The sequence below is a fragment of the Gopherus flavomarginatus genome, chromosome 9 (assembly GCF_025201925.1).
Source record: "Gopherus flavomarginatus isolate rGopFla2 chromosome 9, rGopFla2.mat.asm, whole genome shotgun sequence".
Lineage (NCBI taxonomy): Eukaryota > Metazoa > Chordata > Testudines > Testudinidae > Gopherus > Gopherus flavomarginatus.
Genome location: NC_066625.1, coordinates 85,839,929 through 85,858,478, shown reverse-complemented (window position 1 = coordinate 85,858,478; position 18,550 = coordinate 85,839,929). Strand labels below are relative to the sequence as shown.

General features: G+C 46.3%; 1 protein-coding gene across 2 annotated transcripts; it reads right to left on the bottom strand.

Moving 5' to 3' along the window:
- Window positions 1-26: 26 nt before the first annotated feature.
- LOC127058078 (gonadotropin-releasing hormone II receptor-like) lies at window positions 27-16,460 on the bottom strand. Of its 2 annotated transcripts, none has more exons than XM_050967500.1 (4): window positions 16,025-16,460; window positions 12,558-13,073; window positions 3,125-3,326; window positions 27-2,280 (listed from the first exon to the last, which is right to left on the bottom strand). In XM_050967500.1, exons 2-4 carry the CDS (start codon window positions 13,068-13,070, stop codon window positions 1,871-1,873), a joined length of 1,125 nt encoding a protein of 374 aa, XP_050823457.1. In that variant the 5' UTR covers window positions 13,071-13,073; window positions 16,025-16,460; the 3' UTR covers window positions 27-1,870. The 2 variants fall into 2 exon arrangements, with proteins under 2 accessions (XP_050823457.1, XP_050823458.1); XM_050967501.1 differs by lacking the exon at window positions 16,025-16,460 and adding an exon at window positions 15,278-15,364.
- Window positions 16,461-18,550: the final 2,090 nt, after the last annotated feature.

Sequence of the window (18,550 nt, the reverse complement as noted above, 5' to 3'; positions counted from 1 at the left end):
TGTAATAAAAATAATATACACTTTGAGTTCAATTACAACACAGAATACAATATATTTGAAAATGTAGAAAGACATCCAAAACATTTAATAAGTGTCAATTGGTATTCTATTGTTTAACAGTGTGATTAAAGCTGTGATTAATCACAATTAATTTTTTGAATTAATCATGAGAGTTAACGGCGATTAATCAACAGCCTTAGTCTGAAGCCCATTAGCCTACGCATCACCAACCTCCATTTTCAGGGGTCGCAGTTAAAAAACTGACGCCAAGGCAGAAAAATAGGGGGCTATGGGAAGTGAAGCTATTCATTTTCCAGAATGACTAAGGGAGCCGCTCTTCCTGTCTTGGTCCACTTTGAATCTGTTGGAGGATGCTGCCTTCGACATAGCGAATCAACAGCCACAGCAGCCTTTGTCTTAAACCAGCTAAGCTGCAAGTGTAAATGGCGGAGCACTCTGAAAAACCACGGTAGTGGCCCCACCTTGTGACTGTCCAGGGCTGCAGAAGGAAGAGTTTGGGCTGGGTTTTTGGCACAGATTTTCAATGGGAGGTTGTGTCTGTCTTTTCTCGATTACCGTATCCTTTAATACGGACAACTAAACAACCAGGGGCTGATCCTTCAGTCTTTGCACAGGCCAAACTCCCACCTCAGGGAGAGTTTTGCTTCTGGAGGGGATGCTGGATTTGGCCAGAGGAAGAGTTTAAGCCCCAGGAACCTCCTGCATCACTGGGCCCAAATGTGAGGGCACAATATGGCTTCCATTGTATTAAGGTTAAACTGGGATGAGCTGCGTTGTTTCTCTGCACCGATCAGGCAGAAAAGCATATATCCTCCAGCTACTAAAATACCCACATTGGCATCTTTTATTTGTAATCATGTCAATTCAAAGGTGAACATAACTCTGAGAGTCCTTGTCCCTGGCATGGACACAGCTTAAGGTTTTTTCATAAACAATCCACTAACCGTTTATTTCCACCGTACATAGAGCAAAAAGTACAAAACAAGCACTCTGCACGAGCTCACTTTCCAGGGATTCAAAACAGTCACAAAAATGACAGTGGAAGAATTAGGGCTGGTGCCTGCATGTCCTGAGTCATGTGAGTAACTTTTAATATTGGACAGGTGAGTAGAAATTCACGGAGAAGGAGATGTCAGTAGCAGGCTGGCTGGGAAGACAAGACCAAGACTTTACCTGACAAAACCTGAAATGTCTCATTCTTGTCATGGAAGTCACAGCTGTGAGAACCACACAGCCCATGAGCCTGGTTCTGCACTGGAGTACCGTTAGCCCCAAGAATGATCCCACCAAGGCCAAAAAGAAAGGATGCTCTTTTGCCAATCTGGCCCTTTCTCTATATCTTTTAGAAGCCAATGTATTTTTCCAGAAAAACAGTGGTTGGCGGGAGGCTGGCGGATACTGAATTCCAGAATTATTGCAGTACATTGCACCTGGCCCAAGAGCAGCATAAAAAGGCCATAAAGGGGGTGGAACTAGCCTGTGGGGAACAGGAACTGTGCAAACGACTTCTACAGAGCCGGTGGAGTAGCAGGACGTCAGCCCCTCTCTGAGTCTCTCCCATGGTCCCAAGGGGTCCTCGGAACCAGAGCACAAGGGCCTAAGCCCAGAATAATGGGACCCCTTGGAGAGCACGGTGATACTCAGTGTGAGTGCCGCAGAAGCCAGCTCTCAGTTACCAGTTTATGGTGAGTGTTCCATTCGAACCTAATTCAGGCGGGGCGGGTGGTGGAACGACGTGTTAGCGTTACTACTGTACTTCCCAGGGAGGCACCATAATAGGAGCTACTGGCCAACGCAACGCCCCCGACCAAGAACAGCGAGTTCCTTTCCTCCTGCCAGATGCTTTTCTCTAGCAGACCGTATGGATGATTGTGCCGTTGGACGCGCCCGAAGCCGCTCCGCCATTTATTATGTAGTCCTTTATGTTCATCTCAGAACTGGACAGCAGTTTGTTTCTCTCCTGCCCCATAATTACTGTTTCTATTCCTCTAAGGCACGCCTTCATATCCTCTCGGAAGGAAGGAGTGTAGAGACCGTAAATGACAGGGTCGGTGCACGTGTGTAGCAAGCCAAAGAGAAAGAGACTGTGGTTGATGTACTCGGGCATGCGTTGAATCATGTCTGGCTGGAACCAGTACCACAGGCCCAGGAGGTAATATGGGGTCCAGCAGATAACGAAGGAAGCGACTATCACAACGGTCATCTTGAGGGTCTTCATTCGTGCCTTGGAGATGTGGTTGTTTTTGCTCCTTGCTAGACCTGCCGGGAAGAGTCAAAGGGATAATTGTATACGACGCAACAGCATACAACCAGGAAGAGAGCAACATTCACAGCCCAGCCTCCCTCAAAGTCAGGAAGAGTTTGACTTCAAGACTTAGGCCTGATCCAAAGGCCACTGGGCTCAGTGGGAGCATTTCCATTGACTTCCGTGAGCACTGGATTAAGCCCAAACTGCAGCTGAATTGAGTTACCACAGGGCTGAAGTTGTGCCCAGAGGCCTGCACTGGCTCTCGTATTGGGTTGTATTTCACCCTCCAGGGCTTCAGTGGGACATAAAGCCATGCACAAGGTGCGGGTTGGGCCTCTCCCGGGGGGGGATGAATAAGGATGTTTGTTTTCAAGGCTGCTGCCTTTCATCACCATAAAGTCACTTGACTGGATTGAGGCCTGGTCCTACTCAGCCATGCAGGAGTCTAAAGAAGAGGAAGCCGCCCTCGCCTTGCACACCTTCCCCATCTCTTCTCACCAGGCCTGAAGGAGGCAGTAGCAGGTCTCCACAGTACTCCTGGAAGAAGTGGGCAGATTCCATGCTCTGCGCCTCTCTCCACCATATGTGCAATCTCTCTCACCACGTATTACATTATACAAGGCTCCCCTATTCCGCTGTCCATTATTTTCCACCAGCGAGGACTTGCCATCCCCAGAAACACACTGGCTGTTTCTCATTTTCTAAGCCTGGAGATGTCAGGCAATGATGCTGATCATGCAATAAGAGATAGCTATGAAATCTAAGGGCTCTGGCAGGGAAAATTACAATGTCTCAACAATACCAGTAAGATCACATGGAAGTATGCTGAATGCTAAATAGCTGTAGCCTGCTCACCCTTGTTGATCTTCAGTTGCTTACTGATTTCCCAGATGATGCGGATGTAGCAGACAATCATGACGCTCAGGGGGGCGACGTAGAGGGTGGTGAAGGTGAACATGTTGTAGGTGATTTCTTCCCAGTGCTCTTGGAAACTTCCATGAGTCACACACTGGGTAAAATTGACACCGGGGACAGTGTGCAGGTGAAAAAGAAAAAGCTGAAATTAAGAATGAAACAGTTAGTCAGAGATCGTTCTTAAAGGGGCACTGTCACAATGACAATCTCCTTCCTGGGCTTACTGGGAACACTTTCCGGCAATTATTAAACCCAAAAAGAATTTAGAAAGTCTTCTTACATAGGGTTTGCCAGATTGGGTCAGACCACAGGTCCATCTAGTTCAAAACACTGTTTTGACAGTGATCAGTACCAGATGCTTTAGAGGAGGGTGTTAGAACCCTGCAGTAGCAGATATGGAATCATCTGTCCCCACATTAACTCTTGTTCTATCTCTTATCAGCAGAGCATGAGGATGCATATTGACTTTTCATCATACATGCTCTTTGCTGACTCAGTCCCTCACTCATCTCGAGCAATCGTCTGGTCCATTCATGGTCAATTCCAGTGTCCAGTTCTCTTGCACTAGTACGACATTGCAATATTTGAGCTGCAGCTACAGCAGGCGAAAAAATGGGTTCTGTTGGAATTAAAAGCTCACTGCGTTTTTCTCCAGGCCTCAATCATAAACCTCGGCCATTATTGTAATTATTCCTTACTTTGTGCCAACAGACAACATTGGTACCAACTACTAGCAAACGCATCAATTAATTCTATAAGCCAGGTTCTTATAAATAAATCAGAGATAAAGTCCTTGATTTGGGGTGGATCTGTCTCTCCTTTCTAAGTATTATGATGCTGTTCTCCATGATAAAAATTATTCCACTATCAAAAACATACTTGGCCTAATAACAGAAAATAACCCCCCGAGCTCGTAAGCCAATGTGTGGCTATTTTAAACACTGTTGTTCCCAGCCATGCAATATTTCAGTAACTGGGTGAAGAGCCATTTATCTCTCTCGAGAACTCGGAATTCTTTTGTGCCGCTACAACAGCACTGTAGAATTCATGCTCACAAGATTTATTTTCACTCGATGACGGCTTCCGGTCCTGAGCTGACAATACACCTTGCTTATCTCCATTAGCGTCAGATGTTCCTATCGCTGTCTGAAGCAGCAGCATCTTTTGAATGAAAAGCCTCCATATGAGCTTTTAAAATGCCAATCCCGCTGTATGTTCAGTCTCCCGACCTGGCTGCCCTTGCAGCACTGAAATTTGCATACTGAATAAGCACTGGAAGAAGGACAGGTTAAATATTTTATAGCTGTCATAATCGAGACACACCATATCGTGGATATGCGAGACCAAAGCCCATCTCCTTAAAGGTAGTTAAGTGCCTAACTCCAGCTGATTTCAATGGGAGTTTGGTGTCTGAATACCTTTGAGGATCTGGGCCCAAAGAGGTAAGGTCAGGTTATCATCTAGCAGGTTTCCTCCACCATACAGGTAGCTAGTGACAGCGTTACGCTACTGTGCATTTCCTGCTGGGTGTTTTTGACTATTGGACTGATGAAACCACTGTATTTAGAACAGGAACAGCTGGAAATAATGGCAGACAAGGGCGGCAGGTATAATAGGCCCTAACCCAGGCCCTGGCCCTGCCCACACGCCACTTTCTCTTCCAAGCCGGCGGGAGCTCAGCTCCGGCGGGATGCCAGTAGGCGGCTGGGGCCGGTGGATGGCCCAGTGTTGGTGCCAGCTGGCGGCCCAGCGCTGGGACAAGTACTAGGGGCAGCCAGCAGCCCGGGGCAGTTCAGCTGGGGCTCCTTCGGCCATAGAGGCGGGGATACTCGGGGCTCCTGCAGAGGGTGGGCACCATAGAGGACTCGGGTGGAAGGGAGGGGGGTGTCATAAACAGATAGCTAAGGGTTAATGTCTCTTTCACCTGAAGCACCTGACCAGAGGACCAATCAGGAAACCGGATTTTTTCAACTTTGGGTGGAGGGAATTGAGTGTCTAGGGTCTTTGTCTTTTTTCTTTTGGCTGCCTGCCTGCTTTCTCTGAGCTTTGGAGAAGTAGTTCTATTTTCTAGTCTTCTGTTTCCAAGTGTAAGGACAAAGAGATCAGATAGTAAGTTATATGGTTTCTTTTCTTTGGTATTTGCATGAATATAAGTGCTGGAGTGCTTTGATTTGTATTCTTTTTGAATAAGGCTGTTTATTCAATATTCTTTTAAGCAATTGACCCTGTGTTGTATCATCTAAATACAGAGAGAACATTTGTACTTATTTTTCTTTCTTTTTATATAAAGCTTTCTTTTAAGACCTGTTGGAGTTTTTCTTTACTTCAGGGAAATTGAGTCTGTACTCACCAGGGAATTGGTGGGAGGAAGAAATCAGGGGAGATCTGTGTGTTGGATTGCTAGCCTGATGTTGCATTCCCTCTGGGGGAATAGGAAAGTACTTTTTGTTTCCAGGATTGGGAACAGAGAGGGAGATTCACTCTGTGTAGTTTCACAGAGCTTGTGTCTGTGTATCTCTCCAGGAGCACCTGGAGGGGGGAAGGGAAAAAGGATTATTTCCCTTGGTTGTGAGACTCAAGGGATTTGGGTCTTGGGGTCCCCAGGGAAGGTTTTTCAGAGGGACCAGAGTGCCCCAAAACACTCTAATTTTTTGGGTGGTGGCAGCAGGTACCAGGTCCAAGCTGGTAACTAAGCTTGGAGGTTTTCATGCTAACCCCCATATTTTGGACGCTAAGGTCCAAATCTGGGACTAAGGTTATTACATGAGTGGCAGCTGGTGGGAGATAGACAGAACCCAGAAGCCAGTAGAAATATTATATTTTTCTTTTCTCTGCTAAGGGCTTTTTAGCAGAGAGAAACAGTTTGGTTTTAAAAGGGAACCAGAGAGAAATTTTTTTTTCTGCTCTCTCTGGCAGTTTGTGGCTTGCATGTTAAGCAGAAGTCGTTAAGGACTATTAACAGTCTTTTGTCACACAATAGCACTCCCATTGAGAGTCGTACCAGCACTTATAGGCATGCAAATAAAGTGGTTTTTCTGGTTTCCCTTCATTGAACATTAGCTAGAGAGAGAAAAGAAAAATTAGCTAAAGGCACTGTTGCTAGGCAGACTTCAGGAGGCAACAGAGAACCTGCAGTTCAGAAGATAAACACCGGAGGGCACCCCAACACAAGAAAACAGGAACCATGACTTCTAAGGCAAAAATTGACGCCGAAGAACAAATCAAAGAAGCTGAACACAGGCGACAACTGGAAATAAAACAAAAAGAGATGGAGATGAAAGAAAGAGAAGAACAGATCAAAGAGGCAGCCTTCCAAAGAGAACAGGCGGCCCAAGAGGCACCACACAAAAGAAAACTAGAAGAAGAAGAGGTGGCCCACCGCCGAGAAATGGAAAAGCACCGCCGAGAAATGGAAAAGCACCAAAAAGAAATGGAAAAAACAACAAAAAGAAATGGAAAAACAACAAAAAGAGAATGAAGAGAAGGAAAAACAGAGAAAACATGAACTGGAATTGGCAAAAGCTGGGCTGCATGTGCCAGCCAACCCTAACAACCCGGTGCCAAATATTGCTCCACAGCACAGGAAATTTCCCACCTACAAGGCAGGTGATGACACCGAGGCCTTCTTGGAAAACTTTGAAAGAGCCTGTCTTGGGTACAGCATTCCCGAAGACCAGTACATGGTAGAATTGAGGTCACAGCTCAGTGGACCTTTAGCAGAGGTGGCAGCTGAAATGCCTAAGCACCAAATGAATGACTATAAACTTTTTCAAACCAAGGCCAGATACAGGATGGGGATAACCCCAGATCATGCCCGTCGGCGTTTCAGAAACCAAAAGTGGAAACCAGAGGAGTCATTTCCCAAACACGCCTACTACATTGCAAAAAACTATGAGGCCTGGCTAACAGGAAACAACATTCAAACCTTGGAAGAACTGAACCTCCTCATACAAATGGAGCAGTTCTTGGATGGTGTTCCTGAAGACATCACACGGTACATACAAGATGGAAACCCCAAGAATATCGCTGAGGCGGGGGAGATTGGAGCCAAATGGATGGAACTGGCAGAAAGCAAGAAAGCTACTGTCAAGGGGAACGATTACCCCAGGGGGCACACAGACCATAAACCCTACAACCGAGGACAGCCAAAACTTCTTCGTTGGAGTTTAGCTCTCCAAGATTTTGATTTTGAAATTCAACACATCACAGGAGCTTCTAACAAAGTAGCTGATGCACTCTCCCGTGAGAGTTTCCCAGAATTCAGTAGTTAAAAAGTGTTCTTAAAATGTAGAAGTCTGTTAGTTATATACTTAGGAGTATATGTAAAGGTGTATGTGTTGTATTAATCTGTTTATTTTCAAGTTCTAGAAGGAAATCGCCGCCAGTGAGCTTCCCCACTGTCTGCAATTTGGGGGGCGTGTCATAAACAGATAGCTAAGGGTTAATGTCTCTTTCACCTGAAGCACCTGACCAGAGGACCAATCAGGAAACCGGATTTTTTCAACTTTGGGTGGAGGGAATTGAGTGTCTAGGGTCTTTGTCTTTTTTCTTTTGGCTGCCTGCCTGCTTTCTCTGAGCTTTGGAGAAGTAGTTCTATTTTCTAGTCTTCTGTTTCCAAGTGTAAGGACAAAGAGATCAGATAGTAAGTTATATGGTTTCTTTTCTTTGGTATTTGCATGAATATAAGTGCTGGAGAGCTTTGATTTGTATTCTTTTTGAATAAGGCTGTTTATTCAATATTCTTTTAAGCAATTGACCCTGTGTTGTATCATCTAAATACAGAGAGAACATTTGTACTTATTTTTCTTTCTTTTTATATAAAGCTTTCTTTTAAGACCTGTTGGAGTTTTTCTTTACTTCAGGGAAATTGAGTCTGTACTCACCAGGGAATTGGTGGGAGGAAGAAATCAGGGGAGATCTGTGTGTTGGATTGCTAGCCTGATGTTGCATTCCCTCTGGGGGAATAGGAAAGTACTTTTTGTTTCCAGGATTGGGAACAGAGAGGGAGATTCACTCTGTGTAGTTTCACAGAGCTTGTGTCTGTGTATCTCTCCAGGAGCACCTGGAGGGGGGAAGGGAAAAAGGATTATTTCCCTTGGTTGTGAGACTCAAGGGATTTGGGTCTTGGGGTCCCCAGGGAAGGTTTTTCAGAGGGACCAGAGTGCCCCAAAACACTCTAATTTTTTGGGTGGTGGCAGCAGGTACCAGGTCCAAGCTGGTAACTAAGCTTGGAGGTTTTCATGCTAACCCCCATATTTTGGACGCTAAGGTCCAAATCTGGGACTAAGGTTATTACAGGGGGCATGTGGCTAGCCTCTCCAAAGGGCGGTAGGGGCTCGCAGACTGCCCATGGTAGCAGAAGCAACAGACATAAGAGAAAGCTGGTTAATTCTGGGCTTTTAGGCCCTGTCACACTACAGCATCTGTTCCAATTGCATTTGAAGTCATTTTGCAAGATGGTTGCAGCCCAGCATAGTTATAACAGGGTTCACATCTCCTCCTTCCCATTGAAAGAATGCTGTCAGCTGCCTAGAAGAGTAGTCTATGGAACTGGTCACACTGGGGTTTTTTGCCAAAATTTCCTACTGCTGCTGCCAGCATTTCAGCTCTGCGGGGGGTAGCAATGAGTGGGGGTTAGTGTAGGCAGCGTTCCAGGCAGCGGACGGTATTTTAAGCACCATGGTGTTTACCTTCACTTGAGTAGGTCTTGCCAACATGTTGGCTTCAGTCGCTGGTGATCAGTGGCAATGTGGCCATTCTAAGGTGTTAACCCTTGTGAGTACTAGTGGTAACAACCGGGGGAAATATTTGGCAAAATAGCCCATCACGGACGAAGCCAGAAGCACCATCTAAGCCAGTAGGGTTTTCAAATCTCTGCACACACTGGACTGGGAAATTGTACGAGCTGCAGTTGGGGAAGCTCAGTGGCCTTAGTCTAAGTCCTCAGGCTTGCTAGATGTGCTGAGGAACATGGCAAAGAGATGTTCTGATGGGGACCAACATGGGACAGAAGCTCTTTACCTGCCTTCCCCCAGCAGCAATCATTGAGGGTACGTCCACACTGCAGAAAAAAAACTCCATGGCAGCGAGTCTCACAGCCCTGGTGAACTGACTTGGGCTTGTGATATGGGGCTAAAAACAGCAGTGTAGACATTCCTGCTTGGGCAGGCGCTTGTGTTCTGAGACCCACCTCATTGCTGCTATTTGAAACCTCATAGCGTGAGCCCCATAAGCCTGAGTCAGTTGACCCAGGCTCTGATGTGCACAGACTCAGGGATTTTTTTGAACAGTAGATGTACGCTTAGTGTTGAAGTGACAACACCTCACCTGTTGTTCTGTGATTATGTTTTCACTCTGACTCAAAGGCTCGGTTTATTTGCACATTGCAAAATAATCCATTCTCCATAGTGAGTTAAACAAGGACAGCCCATTCGCTGTGTTGATCAACCCCCATTGCACATCATGAAATCTGAAAGCCATAGGACCATATTCTGCTCTCATTCCCATCTGTGCAACCCAAAGAATCAGGTCATCTGTGCATAACGGAGCAGAATCTGGCCTGTAGTTTGAGTTATGCATGCGATTATGTTTTGGATGCTTGGCCATGGCATCAGTAGCTGATTTGTGTGTAGTTCTCTTATTGAATTTCCTTGTGCAGATAAGGTGGCGGCAAGGTAGGTCCCTAAGAAAGTTCTATCAATAGCAAATGTAGAAATCTGGGGCCTGGGCCTCAGCTGGTGTGAATCAGCGCTGCTTCATTAACTCGAGATCAGCTCACACCACAGGAAGAATAGAATTCTATAGCAAATAAATTCCCAGGTAAGTGAATGGGGAGCATGGATCTGCATTCACATCTCACTCCCTTTCAGTCCCTGGTCTGGGCCAGGGAAGCTAATGATCCAACCAGCGGACCAAACTCAGTGATGAATCCTGGCCACGTGCCACGTGAGTCATGTTGCGCATTTGCTAAGAAGTTAAGTGAATGGAATACAATAGCTAACACATCCCCATGCAAAGAATGGGGTTCAAGAATTAATGGATTCCCGCAGAAGCTAATGGACTCTAGGAGCTACTGCCTCTAAAGCTGAGCCCAGTCGAAATTTCAATTGACGTTTTCTGGCAGTGCCATGGTGCAGCATCACCACCTTTGACTCATAGAATCATAGAATCTCAGGGTTGGAAGAGACCTCAGGAGGTCATCTAGTCCACCCCCCGCTCAAAGCAGACTCACTCTTCCTCACAAGCTGCAACAATGAGAAAGGGGCGGTGAGAAAAGAAGGGCTCAGTTCCAGGATACTCTAATACAGCGGTCCCCAACCTTTTCATCTAGCGGGCACCAGATGAAGGATCATGGCGGCAGTCGAGCATTTGCCGAAATGCCGCCGAATTTCGGTGGCATTTCGGCAGTGATGCCTCTTGATGGCGCCACTTGCCGCCGACAAGCGACATCATCGAGAGGCGTTGCTGCTGAAATGCCACCAAAATTTGGCAGCATTTTGGCAGATGCTCGACCGCCAGCCAGGACGCAGGTGCATTTAGATGCCCCCGCGGGTGCCATGGGTATCGCTGCTCTAATAGCTGCAGAATGCACTGACCATAGACTTTGGAGAACCTGGAACGGTTCAAGAGACAGGGACGGTGTATGGGAGTGGAAGCCAGAAATTCCCAAGTTATAGTCCTGGCTCAGGCAGCAAGGTCTTCCAAGACTCTGGGCCTGTTACTTCACCTTTCCGCGTCTCATTTTCCCAGTGTACAATGGAGATTGTAACAATGACCATTCTTCCTAGGGCCCGGTGATGATGAATGAGTTAACATCCATAAAATTAGTTCTCTGAAAACATCTGCTCAATGTGCAGCAGCAGTCAGAAAAGAAAATGGAATCCCTTAGGAAAGGGATAGATAATAAGATAGAAAATATCATAATGCCACGATATAAATCCATGGTACGCCCACACCTGGAATACTGGCATGCAGTTCTGGTCGCCTCATCTCAAAAAAGTTATGTTAGAATTGCAAAGAGTACAGAGAAGGGCAACAAAAATGATTAGGGGTATGGAACAGCTTCGATGTGAGGAGAGATTTAAAAAGACCGGGGGGAAAGAGATGACTAAAAGGGGATATGCTAGAAGTCTATAAAATCATGAATAGTGTGGAGATAGTGAATAAGGAAATGTTATTTCCCCTTCACATAACACAAGAACCAGGGGTCACCCAATGAAATAAAGTATCAGAGGGGTAGCTGTGTTAGTCTGGATCTGTAAAAGCAGCAAAGAGTCCTGTGGCACCTTATAGACTAACAGACGTATTGGAGCATGAGCTTTCGTGGGTGAATACCCACTTCGTCGGATGTACGTCTGTTAGTCTACAGGACTCTTTGCCAATGAAATTAATAGGTCGTGGGTTTAAAACAAACAAAAGGAAGGACTTCTTCACATAACACAGAGTCAACCTGTGACACTCATTGCCAGGGGATGTTGTGAAAGCCAAAAGTATAACTGGGTCCAAAAAAAAAATAGATAAATTCATAAAGGATAGGTCTATCAGTGGCTATTAGCCAAGATGTTCAGGGATGCAACCCCATGCTCTGGGTGTCCCTAAACCTCTGACTGCACAAAGCTGGGACCAGATGACAGGGGATAGATCTCTCAATAATTGCCCTGTTCTGTTCATTCCCTCTGGAGAACGTGGAACTGGCCACTTTCAGAAGACAGGATATTGTATTAGAAGGACCATTGGTCTGACCCTGTATGGCAGCTCCTATGTTCTTATGTTCATCAGTGTTCTAGAAGTCCCACTTCTTATTATCTACCTCAATATCTGCAGATCTGAACCTCCCTGTGTGGTGGGGATGGGACACTAAACCATGAGGCTCTTCCTTACTATAGCTGTGCGGAGATGGGATCTGTGCCAGCTGCAAGAATATCTCTGGCCTGAACTCCTCAAAATTCAGCAACAAGTCAGGACCTGGCTTCATCTTGGAAAATAATGGGCATATTGTCAGTCTGGCTTAGGTACTGCAGATGGCTTCCCATCACTGCAGTATCTGAGCACCTCACAATCTCTAGTGGATTTATCCTCAAAATCTCCCTGTAAGGCAGGGCAACGCTATTATCCCCACTGTACAGATGGGGAACAGAGGCCCAGAGCCACTGAGCGACTTCCCCAAGGTCCCACAGGAAGTCCGTGGTAGAGCAGGGAATTGAACTCAAGTCGCCAGTTAGTGCCCTAACCATTGGACCATCCTTCCTCTTGATTCCTGATTATCATCCAACCATTCACCTAGCCCAAGGTGGCCATTCACTTTTGTTTATTCTAAAGTGTGGCATTTCCTGTTTGAAGCAACCCCAGCTTTACAATGGCATTGTGCTCGTACCTGGGGAGAGGCCAGCAGAAGGCTCATGCCCCAAGCGATGCATAACATGAATCTGTTGCGTCGACTGGAATTAGCAAAGGCAAAAGGATGGAGGATGGCTGAGTGCCGGTCTAGGCTGATAACCACAAGCACCAGCGCTGCAGAGTACATAGCAAAAAGCTTCAGGAAGTTCAGTAATTTACACGGCAGGTCCCCGGCATACCACTGGACTGTCATGTTCCACACAGCGTCCAAGGGCATGACCGTGAAGGTCACCAGTAAATCTGCCACTGTTAAGCTCAGTATCAGCAGCCGGACATGGGACTTCCTTCTCTTCCTCATGATGCTGTATAACACAACTGAGTTGCTGGATGCTGCTATCAGGATAAAGCAGATGGTGACGATCACACGGACCCTGGCTGCTAGTGTGAAAGTGGGTTCGATCCAGGGCTCGGGGCAGCCGGAAACAGAGAGGTTTTCACCCACAACATCAGCTGACTGAGGAGGAGTCATAAGGTCCCGTTCTTCAGGCATTCCCTACAGCAGAACAAATGGCAAAATCAGAGAAGAAAGGTAGGCCTAAAATCCTTGTCAGGTGTCCATTTAGCATGACGCAGCTTTAAATGTGATGGGGAGGGAGGCTCCGTAGGCTTAGCCAAGGATTCTCAAATGTTTTAACATTCTTATCTGATAGTGCCTTAACTGCCCCAACCAGGGCCGGGGCCATTGAGCTGGGTGCGAGGTCTGACTGGACAATCTAAAGGTCCAGTCTATCCATAAACTCTATGAAACTTCAACTCTATTAAAACCAAAAGATTGTGCCTGCCCCGAAGAGCTTACAGGCTGAAAGACCAGACAGACAAACAAACAGGCAGAGACAAGCAACAAACAACAGTCCAATTTCTTTTCAGTTTCCATAGTGTGGACCACATCTTACTACACAAATTGTTCCATTGAGCATCCTCTTCCATTTGCTATTGCAGGGCCCATCACCTCCTCCTCTTCATAATTACACATCATCCCCATGGTGACTATAGCAACCGCTCACATGGAAATATATTTTAAGCACTTTTCAATGCTGCTTAGCAGATGGAAACAAGGAGGTGGCAGTCCCATGTGACTAGCCAACTGTGCAGATGACCCAGAAAGAGCTTGGTGGAACCCAACTGGTCCATTGACCACAACTAGAGACCTTCTGGTCTAATGAGGAGTTAAAATGCACCTGAAATACTGAGAATCCCTGGAATTGTGGAGCTCTGAAGTAGATATATTGAGTTCCATGGAGTTTATAAAAGGTGTGGGAGAGGATCCATGTGATAAGACATTAAAAACAGAGGGTCCGATTCCTCATTGAAGACCCATTGGCACTTTTCTTTAGAGTAGGGGTGTCCAAACCAGTGTCTTTGTTTACATTCTCCCCTGGTCTGTTGTTGTGCAGTGAGCTTGGGTCTGTGGCTCTGGAGATAGAATCACTGGCTGTTGTATGCTGTGTGCAGAGAAGAGGTGTCAAATCCTATCCCTCCACACCACAATCCCAGGAAAGCTCTAGGAGGTGGAGACCTATGGAGTCTTCCTTTCCTCATAAGTCTTTCCATGGGAGGCAGCAATCTGAGCTAAAACACCTCTCCTATCCATGTTAGCGCAGCTGCCACAAACCTATGACACCCCAGGCACCTGCATATTGCCCTGTTCAGGTCACTGAGATTCTATTATTATTATTATTCATTATTTGTGTTACTGCATTGCCTGGGAGTCCTAGTCATGGAGCAGGACCCCATTGTGCTAGGAGCTGTACAAACACAGAACAAAAAGATGGTCCCCGCCCCAAGGAACTTACAATCTAAGTATAAGACAAGAGGAAACAGACGGGTACAGGCAAACTGATGGAGAAGCACAAGGAAACAATGGGACAACACTGGTCAGTAGGATAGGCAGTAGTCTCTGCTCACTAGCAGTCGATAACACAGTGGCCCATATTGTGAAGGTCTGTCCTGCACTCTGCCCAGAAAAAATGCGTAGCAATCACCATCTAGTATTGATTCACTTACAGCGTGAACAGGTTTCAGGGCTGCCAATTGTATCTGTTTATTCCTTGGAACAAGAGCACTGAGCTATGTTAGCACAACACACAGACAGCACTCAGAAGGATTTGACACAGCAGGCCATCTGTGGTGTGAGACCCCCTGGAGTCGGTCCATATTACACCAGGAAGGAATTTGGCCCAAGGTCATTTTAAAAACTCGGACCTAAACTCATCACTTGCTAAGTGGAGATGGGCCATTGGCCTGAATCTGCCAAACTTTGGAAGTAAAAAAATAAATAAATAAAATAATAATATGACCCGTGGCTGAACTGTGTTGTCAGGTTTGTTTTACAAAACTCACGAATGCAAGGTTTAGAGAGACCACACCATACCTGTTTTTTACCTGTCTCTGTTTGAAATACATAGGGACCTGTATTAGAACTATTGGCATGAATCCCTAGGTACACACATGCACACACACGCTCCCTGAACATTGTGGGTCCAGACAGAAAAGGACCTGATTCTGAACCAATGCCAAATCACTGCAAAACCCAAACCCAACTGACAAGATTTTTCCAAAACAAACCAGCTGCAGGCGTCACCCATCTTTGGTGTCAAGGTTCATGACATTTTCTCAGCCCTTATTAATCTGATCTCCAGGGCTGCCTATCAGTATCTGAGTCTGACTTCCAGCATATAACAAGCCCACAAACCTCACCTGCTTCTTAGCAGATCAGAGACATTCAGCCAAGCTCTGGGTTCAGTAAGCAAAGGAAAATAAAAGATGTGAGGTTAATAAAACAGAGAGAAGAGTCTCTCTCCTTCTTTTCCCTCTCTGCTCATAATAAAGATGCACACGAGCACTTCTCCCAGACGTGAAGAGCGGTTCACCCCCTCACCCCATTCATCTGGATGGTGACATGAAGTCATTCTCCAAACTCTGCCCCACAACTGTCTCTAAACATGTTTATATGTGTGTGTGTGTGGGGGGGGGGGGGGGGTTCCCTGCAGAAAGATGCAACCTATACAATTTCAAAGCCAGATTCTCGCCCGGGTAACTCAACTGTGCAGAGTCACCACTGTTCCACTTAAACTGCCCTGTGCTCCAGTACAGAACAATATCATGAACAAGCCAAATTTCAAAGGCAAAGACTCAAATTTAGGAAAACACAAACAATAAGCTGGATGGATGGATGCGAGCAGCTTACAAGCTGTTTCATGCAACTGGGGCTGACGCTCAGTTTCAGGCACACAGAAAGAATGTGCTTTCCCCTGGGGAAGTTACAGAAATAAAATGATCCGCAGAGACTGAATCGACATCCTGCTCCCCAACTAACGTATTGTCACTACACACTTACACTTGCTCTAGCTCTTCTCCTTACTATCGTTCAGTCCATGCCCCGTGTCTAGCTACAGCTATTTGCTTTGCCGCAGCACCCACGAAGAAAGTAAGCGCAAATCTTACCAGAGTCTGAGCTCAAACCCCCAAAGCAAGCAAAGTGCGATAGCAGTGACTGAGTACCAAACCGGTCACTTCTCTTCTTAGTGCCAGTCCACGGGAAGGAGGAATGAGACCGAAGGAAGCCCAGTATCTGTGCTAATTGGAGGTGCTGTATTCAATTCCTCGGATGGGAACATATCTGGTATTCACATGCCCTTAAAGGAAAGGAAAACCGCTGCCTCTCTATTTGTCCTTCCTAGCCAATGCCAAAAATGTCAGCTTGCTCCTCTGCTGCATGAAGCCAGCGGTCCACATGATGCAGATCTGCCTCCCAGTAAAGAAAAGATGCAGAGAGATAGCAGGGTGGCTGGGAGCGCTGGTAGTCTATGCAAAAGAGGAGTGTCATTCTGCTCCCTACTCCTGGCACTGGAGAGATCCCACTGCCCAATGTAATTCGGGTTAATCTAGCATAATGCTTTAACAATGCGCAAGGAAAGTTGCTTTGATAGGAGTTCCCGGGGGAGGGGAAGCACTCCTCAGATACACAGCTCCAGTGCATTCAGGGCTTAGAAGGTGTATTTTATGATGCTTGTTAGGTCTGCATTTTAACTTGTGCAGAATGCTGCGCGCCTCTGTGGTGAGATGGGGCACAAATACAGCTTTATAAATAACATTATTATTGCATCCCTAGTATTATTGTATTGCTGTCGAGATCAGGAAACAGCTCATTAACGGGGCCTTGAATCAAACTGCTCCAAAGAAAAACAGAAAAGATTCTTTGCCATGGGTCAAAGACTGGGTAAAAACAGAATAAGGTGAAAACATGTGGACTGGGTAAAAACAGAACAAGGACCTCAAGATTTGACACATATGTGAAAAGGGGTATCAGGCAGTGAATGTCCAGGTACCAACACATATTTCAGTGGAGCACTTGGGCTGGATCCATGCAGGGACCAATATGGGGGCCCTTTTGGTTTTTCACGTTAATGACTAAATGGGCCTCCTTTCCTTTTAGAATTTAATGAGCCACCCACTTGAGGATGTTAATGAGCAGGCATAGGAGACAATAACAGATCTGCTGTATTCAGGGAAACGGCCACATTCAGATGCAGCACCTGCTTACAGCATAGCTGAATGTTGCCTCTTCAGGGACAGCATCACCATTCCAGTGCATCAGTTGTCTGTAAATCAGTAATTATTACACAGATTTTTGTTGATCATCCTGTTGCTTAGAGAAACACACACACACACACAGAGCAAAGTTCCTGGAGCATACAGCTCTTTATTAGCCCCGCTGATGGGGATGCGATCCTGAATGGAAAGCCATTAATTGGGAATTAAACACAGAGGGAAGAGGAGGCCAGGAATTGGATAAAATGTTCAGAAATCCCCTAGTGACTTAGAAGCCTATGGCCCATTTTTGAAAGAGACGTAAGTACTCAGGGCTAGAGCCACAAAAGGGTGAGGCTGACATCTAATTTTAGGCACCCTGCACCCAGTGTAATCCTCAGTCCTGAATTAGGTGCCCAGGCTCTCTATGCAATGCATGGAGACTGTGGGATGGGATTCCCAGAAGCCAGCACACTGAACGGAGAGCCAGTAGGAAATGCTGAGGGGGGAGTGTGGCCTAAGCCCTGCCCCTCAGAAGGACTCAGGCACCTCCCTTTGGCCTGAATGTAGGGCATGTCTACACTAGAGCTGGAAGCATGAGAAGCCATACGCACACCAGCTCTGGTCACACTAGTGCCCTAAAAACAGAAGTGCGGCCACAGCAGTGTGAGTGGTGGGAGGGGCTGGCCACCCAAGGACAAACCTACGGTTTTGGATGGGATTGTGAGTGGGTGGCTAGAGTCCCTTGTGATGCAGCTGCACTTCTGTTGGGTACGTCTCCTCCAGCTGAAATGGACACTTCCCAGCTCTAATGTAGGCATACCCTTAGAGACTGGGGACTCTCCGCTGTGGACCCTCTCCTGAGTTAGGCTCCTAATCTAGGTTGATCTTTTCTCACAAAAAAATCGAGGAGGAACCCTTACACCTAATAGCGCAGGGAATGAAGGACATGAGACCCACCACTGTGTGGTTTTATAATGAAGTAACCCACTAGTCTTAATAATAATTCATTGCTAGTAACTTAACAGTCTTTACTAGATAGTTAACATATCTACAGAGCATCTGAACGCAGGTCAGTTTAACCTTGAACCAGCTGCCTCCTCCCAACACCCTGAAGAGTCTATTCATTCTCTTAAATCCACAAGAACACCACAGTCACCACCTCCCTCTCCTCGATGGCACCAGGACTCAGGTGGCTTTGCACATGCCCACTGGCAGAAATGTAGGGGACTGTACCAGTGGTGATGTAGGCAGCAGCTGAGCAGAGGTTTTGAGGAGCTATGTTTCAGACTTAGGCACCTAAAGTGGCTGTTGGGTACCTACATCTCCTTGTGGATCTAGCTGTAAAAGACTAAATGTCATTGCAAGTCGATGGGACTTAGGCAATGCCGAGACCTGAGTGGCTCAATCCCTAAATACCTGTAAAAATCTGTTCAGAAG